Source organism: Numenius arquata, chromosome 19, assembly GCF_964106895.1.
Source record: "Numenius arquata chromosome 19, bNumArq3.hap1.1, whole genome shotgun sequence".
NCBI lineage: Eukaryota > Metazoa > Chordata > Aves > Charadriiformes > Scolopacidae > Numenius > Numenius arquata.
The window spans coordinates 248,109-263,150 of record NC_133594.1 but is presented as its reverse complement, the minus strand read 5'-3'; the positions used below and the strand labels follow the sequence as shown (position 1 = coordinate 263,150).

At 50.4% G+C, this 15,042-nt stretch overlaps 1 protein-coding gene across 1 annotated transcript in view; it reads left to right on the top strand.

The window, feature by feature from the left end:
* Window positions 1-15,042, top strand: part of EXD3 (exonuclease 3'-5' domain containing 3) — a 202,236-nt gene that overhangs the window by 84,259 nt on the left and 102,935 nt on the right. Inside the window, exon 20 of the mRNA XM_074161367.1 lies at window positions 2,559-2,575. Coding sequence (XP_074017468.1) covers window positions 2,559-2,575 — 17 coding nt within the window. The remainder of the gene's footprint in view (window positions 1-2,558; window positions 2,576-15,042) is intronic.

The window sequence follows — 15,042 nt, the reverse complement described above, 5'->3', positions numbered from 1 at the left end:
GAAATGCACGAAGCCTTGAAGTGACCTTATGTAAATTCCTAATGATGAGACTTAATTGAACTCATTTTTTCCAGGGGTTGTAAAGATCAAAATAACAACAGCCTTGAAATGCAAAGGTCTCTAGATGATGCATATGAATGTGTGGTTGCATCCAGCTGAAAACTGCCCTGGGGTTGTGTGACCAGTCTGACCAGCAGCTGGATACTGGACCTGCTCTGGGAGCTGCAGCCCTGAGTGAGGCACCGGGGCTGCCCAAAGTGCAAAAGCATCACCTGGCATCTGAGTGCTGCTGTCTGTCTGTCCCCACATCCGAGCTGCCCCCGCCGAAAGGCTTACTTTCAGCTCTGTGTTTCTGCACTGAATCCCGGGCAGCCTGGTGTGCCCCAGGATACGAACCGAGCTGGGGTGAGTGCCCCAGTGCTCAGCCACGTAAATCCCAGTGAGGAGAAACAGCAGCTCTTGAGGGGTCCTGGGCTGTGCCCTTCTCACCGAGGTTGGGTCCTGACATGGAGTAATGCGGGCACGTGTTCAGTGTGACAGTGTCAGAAACTGATATGGAGACTGTCAAGACCGAATTCCTGTGCTGTTTCTAGAGCTTGAGATTTTTCCCTCAGTGACTGCATCCGGCTCTTGCATTCATGCTCCTCCTGTGTATTAATGCATTTGTGGTAACATGAGGAAGAACTGATCCGGGCAGAAAAAGCTAGTGGTCACTGCTGTGAGAAATACTTATCCTTGATTCTGGTTCCTAAATTCGCTAGGCTGGTGTTTTCCAGGGACTTGCAGAGTTAGGTACCCGCATGCACTGAACGTCTGTGAAACACCAGCTGCCAAAGTCTCCCAAGTTTCATTCAAAATACTGGCTTAATTGATTTCTTTAGATTCATAAACAGCAGTAGAGAGCGGGAGGCTCTGACCCAGTGAGAAACTGCAGCTATGGCTGCGAACAGCAAGCTAATGAAGATGAAAAACCTCCCCTGTCCAGAGCAATCCAAACACAGCCCTACATGCGAGTCTGTTGGCCCAAGTGCAGCTGTTTGTCTTTGCAGTAATCCGAGGCCGGAGCAGAGCCCTGAGAAGCAGAGGGGACAGTGACTGATTGTACGTAGGGGAGGTCACTTGTGCTGCTGCCTTCACCCAGCGGCTCCCTGCGGCACAGGGGACCTTGGTGGCACCGCGGCTCTGGGGCTGCGCTCCCATGGGCACAGCCCAGCTCCATCGGACCAAAGAGAAACTCGACATCTTCCCTTCGGAGGGAAGCTGGAAAATCTTCTCTGTATTTAAAGTTCCCATGGCTGCAGTTTGAGTTTGGCACACAGTTGGCCCCGGGGTTATCTGAGGTCATGTACTCAAATAGTTGTAGATAAAACAAGGGCCTGTTTGGATTGGAAATCTCCAGAGGGCTTTTCCTTTGCGCGCTGGTAATGATACTGCAAGAGGACATGAGCCAAAATAAAGATTCGGCTCCGTATGCAGTAGCTCAGTAAAATAAAATGAGCAATGGAAAAAAAAGAAGGAAAAAAAAAAAAGACTGTTTTCATTACGTTATTTTCTGAACTTGCTGTCGAGATGGAGGAATTACAGCCAAGGAGAGGGAGTCCTGCAGCGAGGCGCCATCCAGGACTGGGCTTGCCGCGCCGCTCTTCCAGGAAACTCCCTGGAGCTGCAGAAAAACCACTGCTTTGGGACTGTGCCCCCCTGCCCACGGGCTCAGCCCCGTGTGCTGCTGCGGTGCCGGGCCCCACGCCAGGCACAGGCATGGGTGCTTCCAGGTGCAGGGACACTGATGGGCACAGGGACGCTGCCGGGTGCAGGGAGGGATGGGCACAGGGACGCTGCCGGGCGGATTCCCCAGCTCCCAGCTGCAGCCCCGGCTGCCTCCAGCCTCGCAGCTGCGGCTCCTCTGCTGAAGAGGTTTGTGTCCAAAAGTCCCTACCAGTTGGGGCAGTTCTAAAGAGAGAGAAGTTAATGCTTTTTTGGAAGTTAAAGAAGGAATAAGATTCTGTCGGGCTCTTTCACAGGCCCTTGGGCTTTTATGGGAAACTATTTACTCATGGCTTAATGGCAGACTGCGGAGCAGAGCACATTTGGACAAGAAATGTGATTCAGTACTTTTCCAAGCTGCCATTAGAGAAAAGCATATGCTCGTAAAAACAGCTCTCTGCCTGCTGTAACCATCTTCATGGCTTCACAGCCCATTGTCGTGAAAATAATTGAAATGCAAAAGCAAAATGACAAAGTTGGGAGGAAAATTAGGCCTTTGGGGGCTTTCTGTCTTCCTGTGGAGACTCGTATGCTGTGGTGATAGATGCTGCTATCAAAGCATCGCCCAGCAGGTAGTGAGGAAGTAAAGCTGAGATAGGAATGAGGAGGAAAAGCAGGAGGCAGAGGTGTTCCCCACGCTTCCCAGCGTGCTGCGGAGCAGGGTTCCAAGGAGACCGAAACAGGACTTTCCTCTCGGTGCCATGACGTCCTGCCCATGGCCTGATGAAGGCCCCACGGCTGTGGCGGGGTGGGCAGTGCCAGCTTCGCTGGCCTGGAGGTGCCCGCTCTGTCAGGGCCGGGGCTGCAGGGTGTCGGGAGCAGCTCCACATATGGCCCACCCTCCATTGCTTCTGCTCCTGGCTCCCGCAGAGGGTGCAGTGCCAGGAATCCCCCTGCCCACGCTTGAAATTCCTGTGGAGGGTGGTTGGGCAAGTCCTGCCGAGCTGCCGCCTTTCAGATGTGGGTCTCAGGTGGCCTTGTGATGGGTGGCACCGTGGCAGTGCCACCTCCGGGCTTTCGGCGGGAGCAGGCTGGTCCGAAGCAGGGAGCTGCTGTTTGAGAGGAGCACGTCCCACGCCATGCAGGGTCACTCAGGCGTTGCATGGACCTGCTGCCTGTCCTTGAGGGCTTTCCCTTGAGAACGAGGAATGTGCGAACCCCTTACTAATATGAATTGAATTTCTGTGTAGAAATTATCTGAAGACAGCTTGCAGCTTTGTTACGTGTGTTTTTTGCGTTGGGTTTAGGCTTGCTTGCTGAGGAACTCCAGACATGGATGTTTTGTTGGTGACTGTGGACATGAGGAATCCAACTCCCACCAAGCTCAGTGGGATTCGTGTACCCCTCTCCTCTGGGCTGCGGAGAAGAATTCAGCCTCCATCAACAAATCTTTATCTACGTCTTCATTAGAGCTCAGTCAAGGTGCTCATTGGAGACTTTGGGAGTTTGAAAGGTTGAATTCATTGATAAATTTATTTCTGTCCCCTCTGGATGGAAACAACTGATAAATGTAGGCTTCTGGCACAGATTCTGGAGTTTACATCTTCACAATTCAGTTTCTGCTGGTAGGTGGTTCAAATGTATATTCACATTCTTTCTGTGAAGCCGGTTTGTTAGTAGGGAAGGAGTCACAAAAAGGTCATGTATTCATCAGGATTCATTTTTAGAAAGGGAACAAGGCTGCATGCGTGTCTCCTTGGAGCATTGGCCCTGCTTTTCTCCTTATAGGGAGTATTTTAATAATGGTAACTCTGTAGCTTTTCAGCTTATGGAGACATACAGCAACGTTCCCAAACAGCGGTAGTTGCAGTCAATGCCGCCAAGCCGTGTTCTGGCTGTGCATCCCCTGTTTGACATGGTGTGTTACCACGGCCTTCTCTGTATCTTGTAAACATGGTGTTTCTTAACGTGCTTACAGCGTGCTCTTAGTACTTATCTCCCATGACAAATTGCTAATCAAATACTTTAAGTCTATAGTATTTAATCAAAAGCACTTTTGAGCTGCTGGGTTTCTTCCTGAGCATGCATGGGAAAAACCAGTAAGTCCTTACTGGCCCGAGGAAGGAGGAGCAGGAGGGCTTGGCACGATGTGGGTCCTCACGATGACACACACACCTGCAGGCAAATTGCATTTTCTCCCTGGAAGGCCCAAGTGCCCATCTCCTTTGGGTGACGGTCCGAGCGGAGCGGTTGGTTACCCCCGGTCCCTCGGCAGGTGGGGGGTCATACGGTTGGGCTGGGCTGGGGCCGGCTGGGCTGGCCCGCTGGCCACTGGAGTGTAGGGCTGGGCCACTTACCCCAGAGCCAGCTGCGGGGGACAGAGGTGAGTGATGTGTCAGGAAGCATGGGTGGGCAGTGCCCTTCCAGCCGGAAGCCAGACAGGACAAGTTAGCCTGAATTTTGTAATTTCTATTTTTTTTTTCAGGAATATGAGCTGGGTCTGTAATTCTGTGCTGTGTCAGTGCTTGGTGTGGTGTGCCCTGGTCCCAGAGAAGCTTTGCTGCTGGATTTGCTGTGTTGTCACACTGCAGCCCGTGTCTCTCACTTACTGCTCTTGGGCAATAATCCACAGAACCACAGTTTGGCAGAATTGTCCTTTTTGGCTGAAAAGACACTCAGGACTGACCGAAGTGCCAGGTTTGCAGTGCCCTGGCAAAGCCAGGAGGACAGGGGAGCCATTTGTCACCTGAAGGGTGTGTGTGATTTAACAAAACACACACATCTGGCAGTTTTATGATGGTGACATTTTGCATTTTTTTTCCCCAGCAATAGAGCCGAATTAATCAGAAACGCGTTGGAACAACAACTGGCGTGTACCCATCGTAGCATGTGTGCGCGAGGAGGCTTGTCATCGTGGCGGCCTCGAAGCCGATCTGCTGAGACGTTCAACTGCCTTTAAATCTCCTCTGGAGAGTTTTTGCATTTCTGGTCGTGGGTCGCTCGTGCTAATTTGGCATCTCTCTTAGAGCAATTTACATTTTTCTTTCAGCACAAGCGCTTATCCTTTCTTATAACGAGACCGCTCCTGTGGTGGGTTTTTGGGGGGGGGATGGTGAAAGCAGTCCCCGCCTGAGGAGAGGCAGCTGCTCCCCTTGGCTCCCCAGCCTGGCCCAGGCGTTTGTTGAGCCTCCGAAGAAAACACAATCCCGTGAGGGCTCCACTCACCCATGCCATGAACAAGCTGCGGCTCATTCGTGGCATGGGTTAGTGGAGCCCTCATGGGATTCACGCTGTGGCGCATTTAGCAGATTTTAATTCAACGTTCCTGAGTTGAATCAGAAGTTTCTGTTCGAGAAGGGAGGGTTGGGATGTGTGGTCATTAGTGCGTAGAGACGTACTCCTCTGGTGAGTTCGGGCCCTTGGGTTTGAGAGTAAACTGGCCAAGAAATGAACAATGCAATTGCAATTCAATGCAATACAAGTAAGTGAAGGAAGCCTCAGCTCCTGCCCTGTCCCGCGTGTCCCAGAGCTGGCAGAACAGTGAGACAGTTGTGCCTGGGCTACTTGATGCCCGTGAGCTTGAAGGATCTGGAGAGGTCGTTCACCAGTGAGATGAGCAGGATGTTTTATTCGTTGCGGAACATGAAGGTGCCAAGACCTTCTGGAAGAGGACAGTGGTAGATGAGAGAGACTGTGAAGTCCATGAGAGCTCTTGCACAAGCAAAATGCAAACTGGGGACCAGAGCAGAAGAGTCAGAGAAGAATGAGGCACTGGTGGCCCAGCCTCCCTCTGAAGAGTCCTAGAGAGGTCCTGGCCCTCAGGGTCGATCAACAGGAAGAGAAACGAGGGATTTCTATTAGAAAAGATGATGGGACCGAATCTGGACAATTAAATAGTCTTTGCAGATTCCCCCTTCTATGCCAGAAAGCCTTCATTTCAGGTTTAAAGTTTAAAATTTACTTCAGATCAGTCCATCAGGCCTAGGTGAAATTTTTCCAAAACATGAAAGTGCAAAGAAGCTACTTCCCAGGAGCAGGAGACCTCTGAAAGGGAGATTATTTGTGTGTTGCTTGTCCAAGCAACGATGATTAAAGGTTTCTCAGCAGGCATGTTCCCTCGTTAGAGATTTGAGCCTCTGCTTTGAATTTCCGTCTCCAGCTGGAAACTCACACAAACCTTTGGGCCAAGAACACTTTTTTCCCTGAAATATTTGATATTGATGCTTTGGGACAAACCTGTACTTTGTGTGCAGCTTCTGCTTTGTGACTCATCTTCCTTGGCAGAAGACAGACAGCCAGACAGTGACAAACTGGGATTACCAAATGAGGGAAAAATGCACATTGTTAGGATTACCTGGGGACCCCAAAGTCCTGCCTTGAGATAAACTCTCATCACAGTCAGCTTGGGAGATGGCAGTATTTTGCATCCCTCCCCTGTCTTCTCTGTGTTTATAGAAACTTTTCTCTCTCCTCCATACGAGTGATGGATCGCTTGGAAATACAGAGCGTAATCCTGGGTCTTTTTGGAACTCAGAAATGTCTTAAATAAAGCTTTGACAGGCAGCCTGTGCACTGAGCCCTGCAGAAGCCGGGCACTCGGGTCAGGGTGCAGATGCCGTGTGAAGGTGAAGCTCTGCGTTGGGCAGTGGCGAGGACAGGGACAGCCCTCGCTTTGCTGGGTTTCCATCTGTGCTGGGAGCAGGCGTGCGAGTGCATCTGTTCCTTCTCTTGAAAACACATTCCTGAGGAACCCAGGAGAAACAAGTGGCCTCCGGACAAGGTCCTCACTGCTCCCATGCTCCAGTTGCCACAGCAGGGGCCTGCAGGGGTGCCTGTGGGCCGTGCAGTCCGGGGCACACCTGGACTCTGGGTTTCTCTCCTCGGTGTTGGGAGACATTAACACCGTTCACGTGTGACCCCGAAACAAAATGTGCTGTCGTTGCTGCTGCTGCAGTATCCCAGCCAGGCCCGGCAGGACGGGATGGGTGCTTGATAGCTGCATCTCACTCATGGGGCTGCTCGGTAAAGGCTTTCCAAAAGCATTTCCATGGAAGAAAGTCCTGTCTCATCGTCTCTCCCCCACCCCCAGTCACAAGCATCTTTGTGTAGCCCTTCCCCGTCACTGTTTTCCCATGGCAAGAAGTGCCTAGTTCAGAAAGCATCAGCCCCAAGCCCTTTGATCTTTTCTTTCTCAAGAGAAAAAAGATTAAAAAGAGACAAGAAGTTAAGGATTTGTGAGGGGGAACGGAACATGAATAGCAAATTCTGCTGCGGAGGTCACCTCCCCCCGGCTTTCTTCCTGTGTGATCAGGAGGAGGGAAGGGTGCGAGGGGTCTGGTGGGGGATCCAGGGAGGAGGGGAGTAAATTGGGGGCAGAGCAGTGGGGGTGGAGTGGCGAAGCCCTTCAAAAGGAACAATGCTTGCAAGCTCCTGCATTGTTAGGCGGCCCTTTACAGAGAGTGCCATGAATACAGGTTATAAATTCTTTGGCCATTGAGAGAGCTCTCCAAACCTGACTCCATCCTGCACTAAACCAGGCCTGAGCCCTATCAGTTGCATAGCAATGAATTCATTTACATCTGGATAGTTAATCTCCAATTCACTTGACAGTTTATCTCCCCCTTGGAAGAGCTAGCAGTGCCAGCTCTATTGTGTTGAAGGCAGTCTATGATCATCAGCCAGGCCAGCACCTCTTCTTGTGTGCAGCAAAGATAAGAAGGGGGTGTTGATATCTGGCTTATGAAACTCGCAGTTACTACCCAAAGCCGCTTGATTCTGCTGAACTTTTGCTTGATATCCTCCCCATCTTTACCCTTTGCCTCTTCAGTGTGGAAATGCCGTTATCTCCCCTCAGTTATTGTCGCAGTACCACCGAAGTACCTCCTTCCTAATGTGAGTGGCATTAGGTGAACACAGTCCACAACTATTTAGTTTGTTCTCATGTACTGAGGTCTCCTAATTCTGCAGTGATGTTTATCCCTGGATATTTTGCACAGATCGCCCAAGGAGGAAGCACTGCTCTTGTTCCACGTGGCTCAGCAGAGCATCTTCCAGGGGGATGCCAAGGACAGGGGCTGTGAGAAGCCCGGGATGTCCCACAGGGATGGGAGAGGAGTCATTCACCCAAACCCCCAGCGACAGGAGACAAGCTGACTCGTGAGCCAAGCCCTTTTGAGCAGCTCTGAGTCGGCCCATTGGGACAGGAGAAGTATTCCAGTCATGCACATGCAAACGGGCAGCGATGTGGAGAGAAGCCTCATTGCTCTGGGCTGTGCGGGCACATGGAGGTGAGAATACGGCCCCTTTTGGCAAATCAATGAACTTTCTGTTCGTGTCAGCGAAGTGGATCAGGAAAGGAGACCTTGGGGGTCAGAGGAGAAAGTTAAGCATGAGAATTACTTGATTTATTCATATTTTTCAGTCTCCAACTTCAATTTCCTGCAGTCAGTATTTGTATGTATTTGATGTGGTTTGGACATGATCTATAGAAGGGCCACTCTAATTAAAATATCCCTCTTCTTTTATCTGGAGTGGCTGCAAATCTTCAGCCGGTCCTTTTGTTTCCTCTATCACACAGTGCATTTAGCTCTGCTCTGGTCACGAGAATGATGTCTGAAAGGCTGTCTGAAAGGTTTAGTGTGGTTAAAGCTAAACAGTGAAACATAGTGAGGTAGAGTAAAAAATGATGTGAATTTAAAAACTAATAATAAGTTGAGGCAGGTAAGCAACTTTGGCTTTTTCTTTAAGTGCGAGAGAATCTTTCATTAGGCTGCAACCAGGAAAGCCAGAAATGTTTCCTTTTCCAATGAAAGCTCAAACTGTCACTGAGACACAGCAGTCTGGCAGCTGAAATGGGAGTGGAGCTCCAACTCTCCCAAGTCTGGTAACAGCCCTGTACCTGCCGGGCTATTCCTGCTCTTCTCTCTGTGGGAGGACCTGTAGCATGAAGGTCACAGGAGAGGTTCTTCAGTGAAGAGCAGCTTCAGACTGTGTGAGCAGGAGTGTGGCTGTTTTTCTTGTTTGTGACCTCTAACTGAAATTGTTTTAATATTGGAAGATTTGGCTCAACGATGTGGCCATCACTGTTGCTGGTCGTCCTCCAGCCTGTGCTGGAGTCTGTCTGGACAATGCGAGTTGGGTGTATCTTTGAGGCACTTTTGCTTCCTTCCCGTGTTGTTCTTAGGAAGCCAGTGAGCAGCCAGCAAACCAGTGACTTACACCGGCCTGCAGTGTCTCCTGGGTGTGAAACACAGTGGGGTGGATATTGCGTTCTTGAGGAACACCGCTGGTAGCGTTGCAGTAGTAAGAGGTGAGTGCAGCGCGAACACAGGGCAACGGGCAGATGCCTCCCCCACAGAATTTATTCCCTAAGTATAAAGATGGAGACAGAAGGGAGAGCATGAGCAGACAGGTCTGGTCAGCAAGGTTCAGAGGTCCTGACCCTCCTGAGATGGAGAGAACTTAAAAATACTTCTCTGACAGACAGTAAGAGCCAGTTGGATGTCACGATAAGATACGAATGGACCAGCCGTGAAACTGGCCCCTTGACACTGACTGAGAAGTGATGGCTGTGAATGGGAGAGGCCGGAGAAGCAGATGATGTTGGGTTTGAAAGTGAGAAGAAAAGCAGGGCCAGGGCGCAGAGGGGTGAGCGGCCGTGGCGTGGGTGGAGGATGGTCACTGCAGTAATGCTCCAGTGAATGGGAGTGGGACAGAACCACATTTCCCGAGGCTGGAGGAACAGATGCTGCAGGAGTTGCAAGGAGGTGGTGAAGGCCTTGCAGGACCTCCTGTTCTCCTGCTGCTGGAAATCCTGGTTGTGGTTCCTCTTCTGAGTCACCAGTGGAGATGGCAGAGTCCCAGCAAGGTTGAAGCTATTGCTATTAGCAGCTTTCGGCATTTCTTGTGTTCTGCTTTGTATGAGATCAACTGTTTTACCTCAAGGTGGGAAGAGTTTAGGACTGGCTGGCTGCTGGGGAATGACACACTAAGAAATAATGGGATTAACTGGAACAACCTGGAAAAACTCAGGTACCAGCATAGTGCATCCTCCAACCCTTGGGATCGTTAGCCCAGGATTTAATGTCATTTTGGTGTGTGATAGCAGAACCAGAACTTATCCAAGCAAAATTCTGTTATTAATCTTAAGATCTATTAATCTTAAGATCTATTCAGTGTTTGGCAAATAAATTAATGGATGTTAAAAAGCAACATCCCGTTTCAAAGCATGAAAAAGACTTTTTTTTCCTACAGAAATGAGACAGGGTTGTGGTTTTTTGTACTTCTTTTTGTGCTCAAGTGGAAGAGTGAGGAATCATTCCTTCTCTTGGAATTAATCCTGGTCTGCCTTCACAGCTCCTCGTCTAAGTGTTTAAATGCATTTTTATTGTTCCTTGGTATGGGAGCAAATTGCTGTTCCTTGTTTTAGTGTCTAGTGACCCACAGCCATCTCTCCACATGAAAGATGTCTTCTATCTCTCTTATCTGGTCTGTGGTTTTTGTTTTTAAAACAACCTAACACAACTTTTTTTTTTTTATTTTACTTCTGTGTACGTGTTTAAATAAAAATAAATTATAATAAATAGCATTAATATTATGTTTAAGAATTAAACTAGACAAAATTAGGATGTTCAAAGCTGTGCTTTCCACAGAAGCTAATGAAACTCCTTTCTGCCTCGCCTCGTGGCAGTCCGTGAAGTGGGACACAGGACACGTTGTGTACATGGGACTCTTCACTTGGCACATTTGGCATTTACTCATTTGAAATTTTAATTGTAACATCTCACTTTGTTGAGATGCTTGCACCTAAGTTCCTTGCATTTATTTTTTTTTAATTAAAAAACCAGTTATTTTATTTCTTCTCCCGATGAATGGGAGCTGCGCGCAGGCTCTGCCAGCGCAGAGGAGCCAGTCCCCAGCACGGCGAGCAGAGCTGTCACCATTTGTAAATGGCATTTCCTTGTGCAAGGACAGGGATCAGCATCTCCCTCCGGACTCTCCACGCCAAGCCTGAAGGTTCAAGTCATATTGGTTTTATAAGCAAGTTTAGAATTTACACTTGCACCCAGGATGGTGCATTTTCCATCTGGAAAATGTCGTGATAAGCTGATGGCCGTCACAGTTCCACGCTCAGCTCTCTGGAAACCAGCCCTGTGGGACTGCATGAAATACTCGGGTTTTGGTGGGTGTTTCTCGGTGTCCGGGTACGGGAATCGCTGCCCAGTTTATGCCTGGAAAATCCTGGGGTGCACTGGGTTGTGCTTCTGCCGGGCTGCAGGCAGAAGTCCTCTCTTCTGCTACCTCCCTCGCAGAGACGGCAACTTTCTGTGAATATCTGTTATCTGCCATGACGAAAGCCAGATGAATAATTGCTGCTACTTATACCATTGAACTTTCCTAAAGAAATTCTCCACCGGGTTAAGGACAAGCATGACAAATCCCAACCCAAAGGAATGGAGGCGGGGAGTGGTAACTTATAAGCCATGAAAAACAAGAGCTCTAAATGGAAAATGGCTTCACACCATAACACTTGGCACTCACCCTTCCACGCTCCAACCTGCGTGGTCGGTGCAGGCAGGAGAAAATGGGGAGCGAGTTTATGCCTTGGGCACTGAGGGTAATTACCCCTCCGCGGGTGCCAGACGCAGCCTGCCACGCCGTTGGCATGACGGCAGGTTCGTTGATCAGACCATTATAAACTAGCACCTTTTTGCTCTGGGCAGCGGGCACCGGCCCCGGGTGCTCTGCAGAGGGGAATTCATCACTGGGGCTGTTTTGAGGAGCACTGGAGGCCACAGCTGGTGAAGGGCAGCGCTTCGCTCCAGGGGCTTCAGACCCCACCATGGCTGAGCAAAGGTCTCAGCTGCTCTTTGGTGGCTGCTCTGAGGTTTGAGGGGCTCCTGCCTGTTTCCAGAGCTGCAGACAGGCAGGGAGCACGGCCAGGAGCACTGGGGGGATGACGGAGCCGTCACCGCTCATGGAGCATCCCGAGCTCTGGCCGGGAGATGGCTTCTCACACAGGCCAGGTGGTGGCCAGGTCTGCCTTGTGATGGCAGTAGAAGGAGATGAAGACGTGAGCTGTTGTCCCACCAGCCATTGCTGCATGCTGGCCTGGCCCTTGGTGCTACCGCTCTCTGCCCTGAGGGGTGCAGGCACACCAGGACCCTGTCCCCAAGCCACAACGTGCCGCAGTCTCAAAGCCGCCACAGGACCCCATTTGCTGGTGGTGGTGATGGTGGTAATGTGGTATCATTTTCCCACAAAGCCCCCAGTTCACCCAGACCTCCCCGTGAGACTCATTTCTGCCCACGAAGCTCAAAGGGCCACAGTTCCCAGGGGGGCAGAGGGGCTCCTGGCCCTGTATCAGGCAGAGCGAGGTGCCACCCAGGTGAGGGTGGCAGGTCCTTCAGCCACAACGGGGCCAAAATGCTGGATGGGGGACAGGAGCACCCCAGGAGGTGGTGGGGTGTGGGGACACCCCCTGCGCCATCTGGGAAGGGTTGAGAGGGGAAGCTGGGCCAGGGGTTATTTTGCTGTTTTGCTGTGGATCAGAGCTGTACCTGTGACCTGCTCCTGCGTGCCAGAAGTGGGGGCTAGAGGCAGTATTTAAACCTTGGAGGAATATATGAAAAAATGTGTTTTCTTCTTGAACTAATGCAAAAAACAAAGAGTTTGTTTCGGTGCTCGCCTCCTCTTTCAAACTGGATGGGATCCTGGATTTTTTAAAAGAAAACAAAGCATATTTCAAATACAGCCTTTCTTTTAGTCTTTTTTTCCCTTCCAGTTGCTTTTTGTTTGCTGACAGAGATTTCGGGGCCCTGGGGAAGGTACATCTGCCAATGATGATCTCGGCTCTGGGTGAAGCCCGGGCCCTGTGTGGGGGAGCTCTGCCCCCGTCGCTGCCGTCCCTTCCCAACCCAGAGTGGGCTGAGCCGCTGCGACCGGGTCCGGGTACCTCTTCCCCTGGATGGGAGAGTCACCTGGGCCAGGACAGGGGAAAAAGCGCTGTAGGTTGGATGTACAGATCCCAGTCTGCCCAAGTCCTGTCTCCTGTGGCAGCTCCAGATGCTCCGGGCAGACACGGTGCTGCGTTCGGTTCTTGACAGGCAGAGCCCTGGAAGAGGCTGCCCAGAGAGGTGGTGGAGTCTCTGGAGACATTCAAACCCACCTGGACGTGCTCCTGTGCAACCTGCTCTGGGTGACCCTGCTTTGGCAGAGGGTTGGACTGGGTGATCTCCAGAGGACCCTGCCAACCCCATATTGTTCTGTAATTCTGTGACTCTGTGACACCCACCTTTCCGTGCATTTGAGTACTGGGCTGGAAACTCCCACTTTTACTCCTGGGGAAACCGAGGCAGGGAAATGATCTGCCTGGTGGCCTGTGGGAACACTGGTGGCAAAGCCCCTGTTTCTGGAGACAGACCTGCGGGACAGCCGGCTGGAGCAGTGATGTGCAAGAGCCCTGTCCTGCTGTTGGCTTGACATTAACCGCTAGACAAGAAGCTTGACAATTGGCAGAAGCCAGAACCTTTGCAGTGCCCTCCTGTGCCTTATCAGAGGAGAATAAATCTTGACTGATTAGGTTTTTGTAAATGAGAATTCTCAGCAAATAAATGAGCTGCCTGCACGGTGATAATAGGCTGTTTGGAAAGCACGTCTACAGAGTGTATACGCGGCTGGAAGTCATCAAAACCATCTTATCCCATGGAGTCTCCTGTGCTGAACTTGTGTTTACAATATCGGACAGAAAAAGGAATTTTTCAATGGACGTTTTCTGATTATTTTTTTTTAGCCAAGCAGCAGCATGATTAGGGCCTGTCTGCGTAGGGCTGGGGTATCTTTGCTAACTGCGGAGACTTCACCTCCTTCTCTCCATCCCTTTCTTATTATTTTGACACATCTTGCTCCAGTTTAAATCTGTGTGCTGAGGTCTGACAGACCCTCGATGTCCCGTGAAGAGCTTGCCAGTGGTCCTGTGGGGCCATTGGTGAGGAGGTGAGCACTCTGCTTCTGCCCTCCCGCCTTCCCATGGTGTGCAGGGACACGCAGCCAGGGAGGGTGCAGGTCCTCACTCTAACCTGCTGCCGGTATTTCTTGCTGTGATTTAGAAGCATTGTCAAGTTTATCCACCAACTATTTTTTTACTTATTTTAACAAGTTCTCCTAAATAATCCTGACTTTCAGTCACCAGTTATAAGCTGGACTAAGAACAACCTTCCAGAGGATTGTCATAAATACTTGATCACAGTTCACCACGCCATTCGTTTCCCCCGATCTTTGCCTCTCTCCTTCCTTTCCTGCGATCTTCTCATCCACAAAGATCCCTTTGTACGGTTTCTTCTGAAAGTCAGTGCTGGATAATTGGCCAGTTTCCTGCATGCTGGCAGTTTTGTGGATTCATTGTGCTGACGCTCATCTTCTCCCCGGCTGCGTGTTGTGACCGTCTCCTCGGTGCCGAGGGGCAGCGGGACCCAGCCCCGTGGGTCAGGGCTCAGAAATGCCCTGCAGAAGGCAGAGCTTCGGCCACGTGTGCTGGAGCTGGAGCCCCTGCTGCTGTAATCACCTCCTGCTGCAGTCGAGGAAATGTGTGCTCTGCCGAGGGATGCTGAGACTGTGCTTCAGGGGCAGCATTACAAAAAAAAATCCCAAGGTGCTTCGGATCAGATTGCTGGGTCCAGTGTTAGGTAACCATGGAAAAAATGCAAATTGAACTTGAAGGCCCGTCTCTCAGTTGTTTGTGTGCGTGAAATCTCTTGGCATCTCACATCTCCTGTCTGAAAAGCTGGTATTTTTAGATTTACAACAGATTATTTTTGATGCTGGAGGCCTTAAAACTGTTCTGACATGAACCCAAACTATTCTGCTGTCTTAAAAAATGAAGTCTTAAATCAGAACTGAAACTTATTGAACTGTACTTCAATTACAACATAGCAGAGCACTTTACCGTGTGCGTGGAAAGAAGCCTGGGAGGAAGGGGAGCAAACCTGAAAATGGATCAGAGACTGGAGCTTTTCAGAGGCACTGGACTGGTTACCCCCCCTCTGAAGCTGTACCATGGAGAAATCAGCTTTGCGTGCGAAGCCATCACTGTCCAGCTGTGAGACCCAGCTGAAATGTAAACTTCTCTCAAGCGTTCACGGGTGGCTTCATCTGTATCTGTGTCCGATTAGCTGGAATTGCGCAACGGCAGCCGGTTGAGTTGCCAGTTCTTCCCTCCTTACCTTGACCCACACTCTGACATTCACGCATTGTTTTGGCTTTGGCTTGAGACCATCGTCCTTTCCATGGGTTCAGCAGCCGCCTGGCTTTTCTGTCTCCGGGCAGCAGAACGATAGAAAG